Raw genomic sequence first — 17,355 nt, 5'->3', positions numbered from 1 at the left:
ATTGTGGAAAACAAGACACACATAAACAGAAGAGTGAATCATTTCCCACAGGCCCTATTATACTGGGGCATGGATAAGGCTGCTATTCATGCCTGACCACTCTGAGGAGGAGCTGTGTGTGTGTGTGTGTGTGTGTGTGTGTGTGTGTGTGTGTGTGTGTGTGTGTGTGTGTGTGTGTGTGTGTGTGTGATGTGTGTCCAGACCTCTCAGTCGGCCAGTAGAGAGTGAATCCATCATTAGATCTGCATCACCATCTGTCTCTTTTACTTTTTAACTTGGTTTTATTCTGTCAAACAGTCGCATCGATATGGTGCATAAGTTGGTGTTTTTCATGCTGTCTGTGTGTGCAGCGTGTTAAAGACACAAAAATGAAAGAGAGCAGTTGGCTTTTGAGTTTCTGGAAAAAAAAATGTGAGAGCAGCATTTGAATAGAAAGTACCCTTTTATTTATAGTGATTATAAACATAGCAGCAAAAAGGAGGCCCGACTGGAGATTTGATGGTGTAAGTTTAGGCAATTTTTTCGTAAATGCATTGGAAGATCCCAGAATGAAGTCAATGACGACAAATATAAAAATGACTGCAGAAGGAAATAACAGGCAACTTCTAACTACAGGGGTTCTGACTGAACTATAATTTCTAACTTTTCTTTAATGGGAAATTCAATTTATGTCTATAATAAAATGACTAGCATTTAATAGCTTTTACATTTCCTTCTGCAGCGCCTACTGGACCCTCTATCGCCTTCAAACAAGTCTTGAGACAAAATTCTCCAGGTTACTGGACACAGATTTCTTTTGCACAAATAAAATCCGAGCGAAGCTGAATTGCAGTTTATTTCATTTTATCTAAGACAGGGCATGGCTCTGTAATTACACCTCCAAAACACAAATTGGTAGCGGGGTTTCCATGCTGCTGACTTGATTCTCTTACTTCAGAAAACTAGGAGTGAAACGGAGAAGATCATTTTTGAGATGGAACAAAATGAATACTTTAATTATTGCAGTGCAGACAAGAGACGGAGTTCATGCACAGAATAGCAGAGGTATGAAAACAAGGCGATGGCAGATTACACTGGCAAATTACATTAGCATTATGTGGAATCTAGATAGAATAACATCCCATAATGGATCACATTATGTTCTACAGAGGGGTTGTGCACATCAGTAACCATTCACAGCTGCAGTCTGCATCGTGACCATGCTACATTTCTGGGGAGGGCTAATTTAATCATATGAAAAATATCAGAGACTGATCGGCAGGTCAAAGGGAAAACAGCACATTGATACCTCTGACATGCATGAGTATACAGTTTGGTAGCATGATTTATCTGTCAGCAGAGGCTAAACCCAGAGGTGTGTTTGTGTTTCTGGACTTGGAGTCCTAGTTAAAAAAAACTCTGGGATACTTTTGAGACATTTGGCTTCACGTTTCAGCTCATTTATGTCCTTCTTTAATTGTAAGCAGACTGACAGCTATTTTACATTTATTCATGTTATAGAGTGATATCTTATCTGTATGCTGAATACTTTTGATGATACACTTTCAAGCAGAGGCACATCTTGTGAGTTTTTATTAAAATTCACCTTTCATATTCAAATGCAGCGCAGTGACAGTCCTAAACTGGCATTAACTAACTGCTCTCACTGTTTCTGAAACAAAAACACCTACCGCGAACCTGGTTTGAACTGCTGGATGTGTGTTTTAATTAGCACGGTATCTTGGCAGACTATTAAAAGAGGGCACTTGGCTAAATGAAGTGCTCCTCACACCTTCACATCTTCAAGAGACACACACAACCGGAGGGGGAAAAAAAAGATTGATCTGAATATTCATTGTTGGTTAAATATTTACAGTCAGATCTGCGTAGGTTCAAAATGTGATGATTATATTAGCATATTTTTCTCTTTTTTTTAAGATAGAGCACCTGAGTTAGTATAGATGTAAAAACACTCCCACACACTTCATTATTTTTCTCACTTGCTGTCTTTGTTTCTGACTCTCTCACTCCACTGTGTGCTCGTCATTATTTGAGTTTGAAGCCATCTTCATACACGGTCAAAGGAATGTGTGTTTATTTTTACCGTTTGAAGCTGTAAAAACTGCCGTGAAGATGAGTGCTTGTGCCTGCAGCTTATTTGTCGCAGTTAATCAGGAATGGATGGATTTAATTTTTTAATTGTACATAAACCCGGAATATTATAAAGACACCGCGATAATTAAAATTATGGTATTTAAAAAGGAATTTAATCAGTTGTTAAAGTGAATCATTTAGCTCCTCCTCCAGGCTTTTCTTATATAGTACTGGGCAAAAATCTTCATCCACCCCCATTTCTTTCATTCTAGTAGTAAAAAAGGCACCAGTGTTGTGATGTGTCAGCACATAACAACTTTACAAATATCCAAACTTAAATGGTATATTTACACACTGTTACCTGCAGCCTGTTGCAAAAGTACATACTTTGTTTACATTTTGTTTAGTTGAACCAATGAAACAGACATGAAATACTATTTTATGACCAACAAGGTGATTCCCAAAGAGCTATTCACCATGTTGTGCAGTGCGTCATTAAAAAAAAAATCGAGGAAACTGGATAAGTGGAGGACAAAAGATGATGTGGCAGGTGTTAAAAACTTATCCTCAGCAGATGAACAGTATCTGAGAGTCGAGAGAGTTGCAGCTGAAACTTTAGTTGATCCAGGTGCTGTTCACTGAAGCCTCGTCGGAAATGGCCTCAGTGGAACAGTGGCTGTCAAGAAGCTTTTCCTAAGGAAAGGAAACAGGAAGAAAAGGCTGAGGTATGCCAAGCTACACTGGACTGAAAATCAGTGCCAATAGGTCTGATGGAGTGAGGAATCCAAATTTGAAGTTTGTGGTTCAAATCGTTGTCAGTTTGTGTGGAGGAGGTCAGGAGAGAGGTACAACAGAGTGTCTGCAGCCATCTGTAAAACATGGTGGAGGGTCTGTCATGGTTTGAGGCTGTACTTCAGCCAGTGGTGTTGGGGATCTTGGCAAAGTTGATGAAATTATGAATGCTGAAAAACACTGTCAGATTTTGATCCGCCATGCAATTCCATCTGGAAAGGATCTGACCGGCATGGCTCACAAAAGTTAGGCGTACACAAATTTTATAATAATTTATATAATATAATGTGTTTTTCTGGATACACTGTGCTTTTTCAGCATTCAAAGATTGATGACACCATGTCAGAGCACTGGCTATGAATTTCAGAAGGATCAGGCCTTAACTTAACAGAAAAGTTAGCAATAGTTCTTTTCCTATTACAGCTACATCCACGTCTGTCGTGCCTAGGCTGCTCACTAGGGCTGGGTATCATCACTGATTTCTATAATCCATCCATTTCTTCAGTATTGAATAACAGAAAAAATAGGCTTTCTTGTCCAAGGTCATTTAAGTGAAAAAAGAAAAGAAAAAGACAGCAGCCACAGCGCTGTGAACAACGGTAGACTGTTGGGTAATAAGCGAATGAATAATACAGAAAACAGAGATTGGAGACGGAAGCTGTTCTTGAAGTATAGAGAGAGAGCTAGCTGTGCATGAATGTGATTTTAATAGTCGTGGAAGCAAAACAGCAAAATTCATGACGCATTGATCAAATGTGAAGCGCAGTTTGCTGCTTCTTTTGCTGCTGGCTCGGTGAATTTTGGTTGGAGAGAGACAAAACCTGCAGCTCAGAATCAGCGCAAAAAGACGTAATCACAGCGCAGACCGGACGCATCAGAATCGCTAAGCTCCGACAGCGTGTCCGTCTACGGGCCGTCGGGTGAGAAAGCCGAGAAAGACAAAGCTGATTCTGATGCGTCGGTCCGCTCTGTGTTTACGTCTTTGTGTGGAATCAGTGTACCTGCTCTCATTTGCTGTTTGGTTGTTGTTGAAATGGTTTTGTGAGCTTTAATCTGAGAATCTGGCGTTTCTGGCAAAACACAGTTATATTTAAAAGTCGATTCAGGATTTAATGAATTGATATCGCTTTATTCAAGCTACTCACCTCCCACTTCCACCTGCACTTTCAACTGGACCACGGCCAATCAGAGAGGTCCCGCCCCTGACTATCTCTGATTGGTTTAGTCCACGATAGGGGCAAAATGTGTGTCTGTTGTTGACCACAGGGAAGGTTGCAGATTTTTTTTTTTTTTGCTACCCGAACAGTTGGTCGCACAGGTGCAACCAAAAAATTTTTTTTAGTCGCACCACTGAAAAATTTGGTCGCATTTGCGACCAAATTGGTCGCACTCTAGAGCCCTGTGTATATATATATCGTAATGTAATATTAGACAGCACAGAGGCACTAATCATGGCAGCACAGGAACAAGCTCTGAGCACAAGATCCATAAAGGCTGGGGTCTATCACACCAGACACCATGCACCCCAGGTGAAGACTGTGTAAAGATGTCCCTGAGACAATCCAGCACATAACAGCAGGGTGCAAGATGCTAGCAGGCAAGGCATACATGGAATGCCATAACCAAGTGTCCGGCATAGTATACAGAAACATCTGTGCTGAATATGGCCTGTAAGTCCCGAGGTCAAAATGGGAGACGCCCCCAAGGGTGGTGGAGCTAAGATCCTGTGGGACTTCCAGATACAGACGGACAAAATGGTGGTGGCTAACCAACAGGACATAGTGGTGGTCAGAGGAGGAGCCAGACATTTGAAACACCCGGGGCTTAGCCCTAAAGGGTAGTATGCATGTGGGATTTTTTTATTTTTTTTTTGAAGGGGGGGGGGGGGGGGGGGTGTAGAAATGACTGAAAGATTAATAGGCTCTGTTTTGAGTTTTGTTCAAAAAAGAATGACTTCATATAGGGAAATATATATATCACACATGCAGGACACCTTAAACTAGTTTTTTAATTAAGCAGCAAGACAGAACGAAGTCGGGGCTGTATCAAGACACAGGGACTAAACCCCAATTCAACCAGACGCAGAACTGATCCAGAATTAAAACAGGACTACAACAGTTCAAAAGCAGGACTACTGAGGACTTAACCAAGACATAACCACAATCAGAACTAGATGATAGTAGCACTAAAAATCATCATAGACCTGCACTACACTTATTTATTTAATTCTACCAAAGTCCACTATTTAGATTGAGAAAGGTTTATATAATTATTTAGCCTTGTTGTGCAAACAAGCCTGCAGAACTTAATAAATATAGAATTTGAAAAATAGCAAACCTAAAAAGAAACACTAGGTACGAGATACATGAGTACCTATGATACAGTGATACTTTTAGTAAGCAACCATTTGACTAACATGTGTGTCTCACCTGCTCTTGTTCATCTCTGTTCTGTCCTCATTCTCCATCTCAATCTCTGCTCCTCTCTCTCTGTTCCTCTCTCTCTCTTTGTGCTGACAATGATCAAATATACAGTTGAAACCAGATATTTACATACTCTTCAGATCAAAACACAAACACTTTTTTAATTGTAACATCAAATCAGACTAAATGTTTATTTTTTTAGATTGATAAATATAAAAACATATTTGTTAACTTTAAGAGTAAAGAGAGAAACTGTCTGTGTTTTTTAATTGCAAATGGCACCAAATTGTATTCAAACTGAGCCACACTTATGGAGCTCCACAGTTCTTTTCCTGGTGTTTTGGTTGACATCTCTTGATTTTCCCATGTCACAGAAACAGGCTCTGTGTTTTGCCTTATATGCATCCACAGCTGTGCCACCTGTTTACTCACATGGACTCTACTAACCAATCAGAAGCTTCTTCAGCTCAGAATGGAATCCTCTGGAGTTTTCTTATTAATTAACAATAAACTTAGTGTATATGTACTCCTAAATTTAATGAAAGTGATAAAAAATAGACAGCTCTGTCTCTCTTTATTCTGACATTTAACTAATTCAAAAGATATTTCAATATTTATCTAAAACAAAAGTTTACTCTAAATTGATGTTGTACAGTAAAAATGTTTTATGTTTTCTCCCTAAAGTGTATGTAAATATCTGGTTACAAATGTGAATATCCTGCTGTGTACTGAAATCCCTCTTGTTTTGCATAGAAATATACTGAACAACATACAAAGCACAATATATAAAATAACATTTACCTGAGTTTTTTCTTTGAAAGAAGCCTCTAATGTCCATTCTTATATTTCAGTACATAACTGAAACCGAATTAGTCGGGGAGGGTAAGAACTGAAAATATGAAATAAACACACGTAAGCTAAGAATCTCTAAAAAATAGCATTTGTTCGGCTTTTCATTTCGCCATTTGTTGATTCACTTGAAGAGCAAGTAAAATAATATTGGTCAAGTGATCAGTTTCATATCAATCTTTCGTGATGCACCGTCATATTTACATTATTTGTACGGTACGAATGATTTGCTTTGGTACCTGCTCAAACTTAAGCTCTCCTTAGTATGGCTGGCTCCGTCTCTCCAACAGCGCACTCACGGGCAGCAGCTCCCCCCGCCCCCTCGCTCAGTCGCTTAGTGCCTGAGCTTGGATCATACCAATATCAGGGGGGGATTCACGCACAGTCGTAAATTCCCACAGTGTGCACTATGTGCTTCGAATATTGTGTGTACTTTTTGTTTTATACAGTTGTCAGCCAGGCATCTAACTATGAAAAAATTACACTCCAAAATACCCCGGGCTTCTGACAAAACAACCCGGGCTTAAGCCTCGTAAGCCACCCCCACGCTCCGCCCCTGGTGGTGGTAGACAAAAAGAAGAAGACGGCCGTAGTGATCGATGTAGCGGTCCCGAATAAGAGCAACATCATTATATATGTGTAAGGGATGGATATAGCCATCCACTGCAACATCATCATTGGTTTCTGGACTTTTCTGGCTTTTAAAGCCTTTAAAGAAGTTGCTGCTAGGGAGCAGTAGGCGAAAAAACGTGAATCATCTTGTGAGAGTGTTTCTGCATTCTGTGCAGAAATTTCAATGAGAAGGGTTTAACCATTGAACTCTGACGGCTGACATCATACAAGCTCAGCATTCATCACCTGAATAAAGCAGCTACTGAGGAATATCAACCCCTTGCGAATGAGAGAGCAGCCAAAATAGTGTCTTCTTTATCTTGGGGGTTATCAGTAGGGATGGGTATCGTTTAGGTTTTATCCGATACCGGTGCCAAATCGGTACTTTTGAAAGGGTGCCGGTGCTCAAACGGTGCTCAAACCGGTGCTTAAAGAATGGAGAACACAAAATTGGTCCAAAAACCTCTCATGTTTAGCTGTTTTTTGTAAAAAGATAACAATGTTAGTAGAGCTGGGCGATATGAGATTTTTTCATATCACGATATGTTTTTTTCATTTCAGGCGATAACGATATCTATCACGATATAAGCCAAATAACTATATTTGTAAGATTTAAATGTGCCGTTGCTCACAAGTAAAATGTGAAATAATCAGCAGCTTGTTTTTATTTAAATATTTATTTCCCATAATAAGTTCAACAGGGTAGATGTACTTAAGGAACATGAGACTTTTTCAGATAAATAAAGGCAAATATTGCAAACTACACAAAAGACAGCCGCTAAAGCGTTTAAGTTTCAAAATAGAACAAACGAAACAGACTAAATTGTCAATTCCACTTAGAAACAAAGTATTAATTCTAAAAATAAATCTTAGTTTGTTTTACAGAAGAACAGACAAAACTGACTAACTTTTGTCAATATCAAATAAACTGAGAACTAAAAGGAAATTCTCAATCTCTCCTTGTTGTATAGCTTAGCTTTTCAAACAGTTTTAACAGTTACTTTAGTCTGACAAAAGCTGAATGACGAATTAGCGCTTCCAGTCAGAGACCGAGGCTACGTCCACACGTACACGGGTATTTTTGAAAACGGAGATTTTCCGTTTTCGTTTTAAAAAATAATCCCGTCCACACATAAAGGCAGAAATGAAGGAAAACGCTGCTATGAACATGCCAAAGCAGCAGGCGGCGCTAGATTCCTAACCGTGCAGAAATGTTGGCCAATCAGAAGTCTAGAAGCCTCGGTGGGAAAAAGTAAACAAAGCTGCGGCATAGAAGCAGAACCGAGTCGTATGTGTGGAGGGACAGTAACTGTGTGTATATGTAAGCATTTAAACACTGCAGAGAGTAGAATTAACAGTAACAGTATTGTAGAAATTCATTTCACCGAAACAATAACGTGGCGCACAGTGTGACGCATGCATTTATTGTATTTCCAGACTTGCTTTCGGCACAATTTACAGTGCACGCTACTCTGTTTTTTGTCAGACTTGAAATAGCCGAAATACCTTCACACTACGGAACTTCTATGGCTCTTCCGTTCGACAATCTCTCCGGCATTGGAACCATCATCTGTTTTCTCTTCGGTCACGCTCGGTTGATTTTTCTAGTCGGTACACTCATTTCCTCCATTACCCGCTGGCTGCTTCCCAAACAAACACACGTGCGGCTTGGCACTTGTGCTGTACGTAACAAGTCACGCGACGTGAAGCTGCGGCTGTGATTGGTTCGGCTCTGCGCTACTTAATTTGGATCGGCCGACCTTTTTTTTTTTTTTTTTTTTTTTTTTTTGAGGACAAGAGCGACGAGGTCTATCGCTATAGCTTAATTTCTCTATCGAGTAAAAGTTATATCGCGATAGATATCGTTATCGTTCTATCGCCCAGCTCTAAATGTTAGCCTTTTCTGCAGCTATGGGGCATATATGGTATCACTCTTGGCTGGAAGCAGTGCTTAAACAATGGAAAAAACACAAACTTTGTCCAAAAACCTCTCATGTTTAACTGTTTTCCACTTTTTCTTTGGTCATTTTAGCCTTTTTGGCCAGGGTGAAGGGAGTATCTGCCATCAAACAAGAGGACAGCCGCATGTAACTACTACGGTGTTTGGTAGTTCACCTTGCATGCATTAATGTAATAACGTGGTGAGCCTACTCAACGTAAATTACACACGAACAGCATTAAGCTACTCACGCAGAGAAGAACGGCTGCTGCTGCATCATCATCCATCATCATTTCTGCTACACTGGCAGGGCTAGGGGCCAGGACTCTCCTCTTCGGGTTTTTGGGGGATGTTGCTAACTCCGGGTCCGATAACAGGCACCACACCCGCAGTAGATGTGCTCGGTGCGAGGTCTCACAGCAAGCTATCAAATACGGTGCATTTCTCAGCTTTTAAAAAAACCCAAAAAAACCCCACTATGCGTCGCCAGGTGTTTCATCGGATTTGAGGTGTTACCTCCTTTGACAGTATCACAGTATCAGCTTAAAGCACTTGTTGCTGCTGAGTTTGCATATTTTGCTGTGAAGTACAGTCAGACTTTTGACCGCTTCGCCTTGGGCATTTTTAATCTGTAGCTCTGCTCTAAAAGAACGTACGTACCTGGACCCGCCTACTATCCTCGGAAACGTAAAATGATTGGCTAGAATCTAAAGTGTATCACAGCTCAGGAAAAAAAGCACCGAAATGTGCGCTGCTTTTCGGTCTGGTTACTACCGTTTATGTCAGAACCGGTGCCATCATGGCACCGGATACCGGTACCCATCCCTAGTTATCAGTGCTGCCACTGCTGTAATTATACAAAGTAAACATGATATATCATTTCTTTTAATTGTTTTTTGTTTTTCTTATGTTGTCACACACTGAATAACACAGCTGACACTCGGGGGAAGTGCTCGTCAAGTCTAGCTGTGCAGTCCCAGTGGGCTTATAACACCATAGTTCCAATTTGGTAAAATACCCACACAAACAGATTTATTCTTTCAGTCACCTTTTATGTTTAGTTGGTCTCTGTCTCTCTTTTATTCTGTGCTTAAGTGAACAACAAAAAAAAAGAGACACATATATGTGTTGTCTCAGCGGTACTGTTAAGTAATGTCCAAAAATTGCTGGAGGTCCACTGTCTTTGTGTCTTTAAATGGCAGCTGCTGTGTTCATTTCTCTTTTTATTATTCCTGGATTCTGCTGGAGTAGTTTTGTATAATTTACACTTCAAAGTAGTCCTTATTTATTTTTCATTGAGGAGTTCATCCTGTGTGAAACAATCATCTTTACCTCCCCCTTGACTGTCTACCTCCCACAAACAGAAGGTTTATGTCAGGATCCTGGGTCATTCGACCCAGCGCTCTTAGTTTTCCTGTGTTCCTGTTTCATGTCAAGTTCATTTGTTATTCTTGGAGTTAATTTATTGGTCCTAAGTTGCTTAGTTTATTGAGCTTCCCCTGCTTGTGTTACATTACATGTTTTCCCAGCCCGTCATGTCTGTGCTCTCCCTCGTGCTTCTCTGTGCTTTTCTGTCCACCTCTGGTCTGTGTCTCTGTGTATTTCCTGTTTACTTTGAAGGTCCATGTCTTATGTGAATGTGTCCTGCTTTGCTTCCTTGTTTCGCCAGCTGTGCCCTCCTGTGTCTCATTCCCCTCGTTACTTCCCAGTGTATTTAAACCCTGTGTTTCTCTGACTCAGTATTGCGTCGTCCCTCATGCTGTGTGGATCTCCCTGTGTGTTAATTTGTTATTTCCCAGTTTAGTTTAGTTTGCGTTGTATACTCGTTTTCCGTGCCAGCAATTAAAGCTGTGGTTTTGAGTTCATCCCTTGTGTCTGAGTCCTGCATTTTGGGTCCAACTCCTGCCTGCCACACGGTGCTTCATGACAGAACGATGCGACCAGACATGGACTCAGCAGGCTCCGCCCGGGAAATTGATTTGGCCTGCATCCAAGGTCTGGTAGAGCAGATTTCCCACACTGATGATGTCCGTGCCGTGACAGTAGGAATCAAAGCCATTGAAGCCATCCTCGAGAGGAACGCCCACTTTGGTCAACTCGGAGGATTTATGGACTCAATAAACATGGTGCGCGAGGCCCGGGAGGTACTGCAAGCCCGAGAGTTAGCCATTCTCGCCCGCTCCCGGTATTCAGCGCCGAAGCCACCACCGCTGCAGCAGCAGATGGAGCTCTCTGCAATGCAGCAGCGGCCATTAAAGCGCAAGGGGGTTTCCACGCCACTGTCGCAGAATTCTTCACCATCCACGTCCAGCTCTGACCACCGCTCACCTGCCTCTTTTCTCACAGCAATATGGTCAGAGGAGGAGTCAGATTCTACCTCTCTGCCATTACCGGCAACCACCACTATCTCCACTCCCATTTCCAGGGGGAAGCAGCAGCAGCGCAGGCAGCGAAAATTGCCACGGACGGAACCCAGGACTTCACCAGAGCAAACGCCTTAGGTGAGTGTAAGTGATACTGAACAGTTTACTGGGTCTGAAGGCCCAAGGTCTGATTATGTTATGGCTGAGAAGAAAAAGACTGTTTCCTTTGAAACCAAAATTTCCCATTTGGGTGATCTAAAAGACTGTTCTCCTCATGATCCTCCCGCCATAACAATGCAAAGAACTGTGGTAAGCTCACTTAGCAGCTCCGTCTCCTGTGTCCCCGCTAGCTCCGTCTCCTGTGTCCCCGCTAGCACAGTCGTTATCTCCAACACAAGCTCCATTTTCACCTCTACCATCACTTCAGTCATCCGTTCGGTCTTCCACTCAATCGCCCTTAGCTCCATCATCCACACTACCACTTGCTTCTCTTCCACCACAACCATCACTACACTCAGCCATTCAGGCTGCTACTCAGTCAGTCATTCAACCTATAGCCCTGCCATTAATGCACTCTGTAGCTGAGCCATTAACCGCCCGGCCCGCAGCCAATTCAGCCACTCCTCCACCCGTTACACCTCCACATCGTCACTGCTGCCCGCAGCACAGCCCTTATCCCCGCTACCCATAACTCCGTCTTCAGTGTCCCCTCTCCCTGTAGCTCAGCCATTGGTTCTGTCATCAGCAGCTATGTTTGCACCAGAACCATTAGCTCAGTCTCCTGTGCAGTCACCTCTAGTTCAGTTTCCTGTGCAGTCATCTACTCCACCACCTACTCCACTCTCACCACAATCGTTACTACAGCCATCAGTTCAGTCCCCTGTGCCAGTTCAGACTTCAGTTCAGTCCCTTGTAGTACTTCAGTTCCCTGGTCAGCTACACACTCACCCACCTAGTCAGCCTAATGTTCAGTCAGGGGTCCCGACACCCTCTGGCCCTGCATCTGCTCCTGCTGGAGGCTCGAGTGAGTAGATCAAGCACTCTGCGGCTCCCGCGCCGCCATCTACCTTGTCCGCTGGGGGTTCTGGTGAGCCCGGCCAACCCTTCCTCATGTCTGCTGGAGGGTCCGAATGGCCCGTTCAGCCGTCACCTGCAGTGTCACCATCCGCAGCTGTTTCGGCGTCGCCTGGTCCGGCCTCTGCTTCTGGTCCTGCGGTTGTTACACCGCCGTCCAAGGTACGTCCAGCACCTCAGCATCGCGGGCACTTTCTGGGCCTCTAGACGTCATTGCCGTCATTGCCGTCGTTGCCGTCCGCACGGTCGGCCCCCTGAACTGTTTCCACGTCGCCGCCGTTGCCGTCCGCACGGTCGGCCTCCGGAACCAAACTGTTTTGGACTCCCGTGTTGCCATCCTCCGGGTTGGTCCCCTGAATTATTGATGAACTGCTCCCTGTGCGCCAGTGTTTTGTGCACATTTTGTTTTACAATCTTTGTGTTCCTGTTTTTTGTTCCGTTCCGGTGTATTGTCCTGCTCCCACAATGCCTGTTTATTGTTGAGTTTTTGTTCCTGTTTTGATTTTTCCAGATTTTTTCCCCATGTCTCCAGTCATGTCCCCCCCCCCGTAACTTCACTGGAACTCGAACGATTTTTTTCCACTTGTGTCTTGTGTCTGCTCAAGACTCTGGCTTGACTTGATTGTGACCCCCTGTGTCTCATTATATAGTCCTGTCCTCCCCTTTCGTCATGTCTTTGTGCCTGTTTTGGGGCCTGTTTCTAGGCCTTAACTCCAGAGTTTTGATGCCCTAAACCAGAAGAATATATGGAGCTGGATCAGTTTTTACCAAAAAAAAAAAAAAAAGAAAAGGGAAAAAAAGAAAAGAAAAATCCAGAGTATCCTGAGTCAGATTAAATCCAAAAGTGAAATCTTTCAAAGCTGGGCCAGGCCCCCGCCTCCGATACAATTTTAATGCAAATCCATTCATAACCTTTGGAGTAATTCAAAAAACAAACTGAAGTAATCACATAACCTTCTTACTTGTCAGTAAACATTATAATGAATGCAAATGTTGCCTAATGTCTGCTTGATCTGTAAAAGCATGCAACTGCTTATTACATGTATGGAATTTATAAAATGATGTTATGTAATTGTTCCACTGCCATCAAACACCAGTTACCAGTAAAGGCTGTTTATACAGGTGCAAAGGAGTCTTAAGAAATTCATTCATTTAGTTTAACAAAAATAAGAGAAAAATAATATTTCAGGTCATTGCAGGTTGATTCTGAATTAATGATAGATTATCAGATTATTTTGCAGCTGAATGTCTATTAAGCTAACAGCTGCAGCATTATTTTTTGTGGTTCCAACCACTGCTGTATTTCTCGTGCTGTCCAAGATGAATTAATTCCTGTGAGACTGGCCTGGTGAAGCATTAATTTAATATCGACTGCTGCTTTGTCTCTGTTCGCCAATATCTTTCCGTAGGAATCCATAACTCCTGATATTAAAAAAGTAATAAGACAGAGAGAGACATAGGAGTGGAGGCAGAATAAGAGACGGGGGAAGATGAGGTGTCACGTAATGGGTCACGCTCATTACCAGCACCAGCTGCTGTTTGACTGTCTGTAACAGCGATTGTTTGTAGTGGTTGAATGTTGAAATCGGCTTTGAACCAGTATTTAAGAAAAAAAAAATCTGTTTTTTTAGGTGTAAAATATGATCATTTTGGAGGCATTCAGAAAATATACAAATATCTACCTTAGAACTCCTTAGCTTTGGATATTAAAATATATTATGTGAATACTGTAAGTTATAAGTCTTGTGTGCTTTTTCTTGTTTTCTAAAAGCTTCCCTTTAGTCATGACTGTTTTGTTCACATCTACTAGAGGGATCAATAACTCTTGATTTTAAAAGCTCCAGAACCAGTGAAAAGGTGAACCTTGAGTTGAGATTCTTCTGTCAATGACAGTGAAGTCTAGATTAAAATATTAAGCTCAAATTGAGAGACAGTATGGATGAGGTACCTAAAATACAGCTAAGCACTTACAGCTGCTGACGAAGACCATGTGATGCAAGCAAAGGATCCAAAGGAAAACAGTAAGAAGACCTTCAAGGCTGGTTTGTTAATGGCAAGTGAAGAGTGATAAGCTGTCAGGCTGAAGTTAACAAAATAATCTTAACTCAAGGTCCTTTTACTGGTCTATTTCGCTTGGTCCTCATCATGACTTAAGTACTTATTTAGCTAGTACTTCTGGATTATGGGTAATAGCTTGCTTGCAAACCAGCAGTTAAAATAAAATTGGATCAACTGCAGTCCACTTGTTATTCTGAAGCTTTTCACTGTATTTTCATCAGTAGCTGGATTTGTTCAGTAATGCACAACAAATCGATGTAGACCAGTGACTCCCAAGTCCCTCATTAGAAAGGGCTTTCTAATGGAAAGTCAATATGGTGAAAATATTTAATGTGTTACATAAAAGCTAAAAACAATTGCTTCAGTTCCAAACTGGGGCCATCTTAACCTCCATTCACATTGAGCAATGCAATGAAACAACCCAGGTCCAAACCAAAAAAAGCTCTTAATGGAGCTGTGGAAAATGTGAAAGGAAAAAAAATCTAAATGTTTTTTCATAAGCAGTGAATTAGGGGGAATGATTCATCAGCTGAACACGCTGTACCTTTCCGTATCATTCATCTGCTCACAAATGTTGTATTTTGCAGGCAGGACAGGCCACGCTGAGGTGGTCAGAGTTGTCTTCCAACCAGAGCAGATCAGCTTTGCCAGTCTCCTCAAAGTCTTCTGGGAAAGCCACAACCCAACTCAAGGTACATCATTCACCAACAAACTCATTACTTTGGCCCCAAAGGAAAACACTGAGGTTTTTTTTTTTTTAAAACTGATAAACAGAATGAAAAAGTGGCTAATGCAGTGAATACTGAAAAGTGTAATTTTTCTTCTTACCTTTTCCCCATTATGCTTCATTTTCTTCTGATTTTCACCAGGAAATTCTATTAACCCGCACTAACAGTAATATCAGTTTGTAATACATTCAAGATTTTATTAAACTGAGTGAGAACAGGAAGCATCATCTATCATCGTATGTATCTTAGAATACCATTAGGGAACTATTATGAGGATAAAACTGATGAGAAAAAAAGAAAGAAAAGTGTTTGGTTTAAAGATGGCAACAGAAAAAAAAACAGCTAATAAAGCCTTTTGAAACAAAAGCATGTTTTAGGCTCATTGTTTCAAAATTACAGACTCAGTTTTTTCAGGCTGGCTCAACTGTTAGCTGCTATTTGCCAACTTCTTAAAGCTTAGTTTTAATGTTATTTTTTAACTTGTTACATTGCATTACATTACTTCTAGTATAAATAATATATTACATTTTCAGCTACCTCCTGAGAAATGTAACAGAGTACATTTGCATTACCAGAAATTATCCACCCTTTTGCATTTAGCTGGTTTAACCTACTTTACATTCATCTCCGAGTAAGTGTAAAGTAGGAATACCGTATTTCCTGGACTACAAAGCGCACCTGAATATTAGCCGCACAAGCTAAAATCAGGGGATGGGTATCGAATCCCCTGCTCAAAATCTGTTTTGTACATACATTAGCCGCACCTGACTAAAAGCCGCAGGTGTTTCAGTGTTGACTTATCATATGTAAGAGAATATGCACAAAGGGAATTGTCAGGAAAGAGATGGCTGTTTGGAGACACACCACTTTTATTAATATTTTGAAAAACAAGTTATGGGTACATATTTGCATAACTTTTTAGGTATATGTACAAGTAGCAGTAATTACAAGTACGAAACATGTACTGTGCTTCATAAATGAGTAACAAATGTAGTACATAACAATAACCTACAGCACACCAGAAAAATAGATTCGGACTACCTTTTAGGCTCAGGTGCAGCGACACGGCTTTAACAAGAAGAAAAGTCAGTCATTCACCACTAAAACCACCAAAGTCCTCTTCTCCAGTGTCGGATACGAACAGGCTCAGGGTGGCTTCGTCATCTACTCTCAGCTTCATTCCTTCGTTGTCACTTGCAAAACCAAAGAAATCGTCGTTGTCAGTGTCGGAGTTGAACACCCTCAGAAGGGCCGTGGCGGTGTCCTCCTCTCCATCATGCAGCAGTCCAGCCCTTCGAAATCCGTTGGTGATCGTGGATGTTTTCACACTTTTCCACGCTGTCAGATTCCACCGGTGGAGTTGAGCATAACTTGCTTTTCGCAAGTTTATCGCCGCTCGTCATCCACGACTCCCGCTGAACGTGTAGCGCTACTTTGAAGTTTGTTTTTCGCACTACTTGTACGACACTATGTTGCCTGGCGGATGGACACGTGACCAACATACCACTCTTTAACCCCGATATTGTGTGTCTGATCACATGCCCTTCCGCCAGGCAACGTAGTGCCGTACAACAGCGGAACAAACAAAACAAATCGTCTTACGATATCACAAAAATTATGGACAATCCATAGAAAAGCCGCACCTGACTAAAAGCTGCAGGGTTCAAAGCTTGTGCAAAAAGTAGCGGCTTATAGCCCGACAATTACGGTGCTAGTTTATTTCATAAAGTCTTTCTCCTCATCTCCAGTGTCAGTGTCATCTTCAAAATGTCTGTTTCCAATTAAAGATCATCCACATGTTTAATTTGACAAAGATTTTACACCAGATGCCCTTCCCATTTAACTGAACTTGGGACTTGGTTTTCACTATAGAGACAGCAACCAATCACTCACAATGAAACCTAACTAAGCTTACATGAGCAAATTACATGACACAGGCTCACTGCCACGTGCTAATCTTTTCATGTAGTAAAGTATGATTACTCACTTCAGTGATTGGCTTCTCCTTCTTTCTGATGGTGAACTGCAGAAGCAGCTATTTCTGGTTCTGGTTACCTTTTTGGTAGTGCAGTGGTTAGCACTGTTGCCTCACTGCAAGAAGGGCCTGGTTTCGAATCCAGCATTGGGCCGGTTTGCATGTTCTCTCTGTGAATTCCCTGGGTACTCTATCTTCCTCACAGTCCCGAGAAATATAGTTTGTAGAGTTAGATTAATTGGTGATTTTGTGTGTTAGCCCGGAGACAGACTGGCAACCTGTCCAGGGTGTATCCCACTGCTTGCCCTGTGGCAGCTGGGATAGATCCCAACCCCCCACCCGTGACACTGACTTGGCTAAGAGAAAGAAAGTGATTGGCTGATGCTTGAACTTTTCTTGACTTTTCAGTGCAAGCAAAGCAAATCAATAGAACCACTTCAGTTCTGCAACAAATGACATCACCCTGCAC

At 41.8% G+C, this 17,355-nt stretch overlaps 1 protein-coding gene across 1 annotated transcript in view; it reads left to right on the top strand.

The window, feature by feature from the left end:
• Positions 1 to 17,355, top strand: part of msraa (methionine sulfoxide reductase Aa) — a 63,506-nt gene that overhangs the window by 24,530 nt on the left and 21,621 nt on the right. Inside the window, exon 4 of the mRNA XM_085381870.1 lies at positions 14,771 to 14,875. Coding sequence (XP_085237996.1) covers positions 14,771 to 14,875 — 105 coding nt within the window. The remainder of the gene's footprint in view (positions 1 to 14,770; positions 14,876 to 17,355) is intronic.

This window comes from Rhamphochromis longiceps, linkage group LG15, assembly GCF_057381845.1.
Source record: "Rhamphochromis longiceps isolate RC_006_pf linkage group LG15, R_longiceps_female_GT1.1, whole genome shotgun sequence".
NCBI lineage: Eukaryota > Metazoa > Chordata > Actinopteri > Cichliformes > Cichlidae > Rhamphochromis > Rhamphochromis longiceps.
The sequence above is the reverse complement of the archived record's forward strand: the minus strand, read 5'-3'. Positions and strand labels throughout refer to the sequence as shown.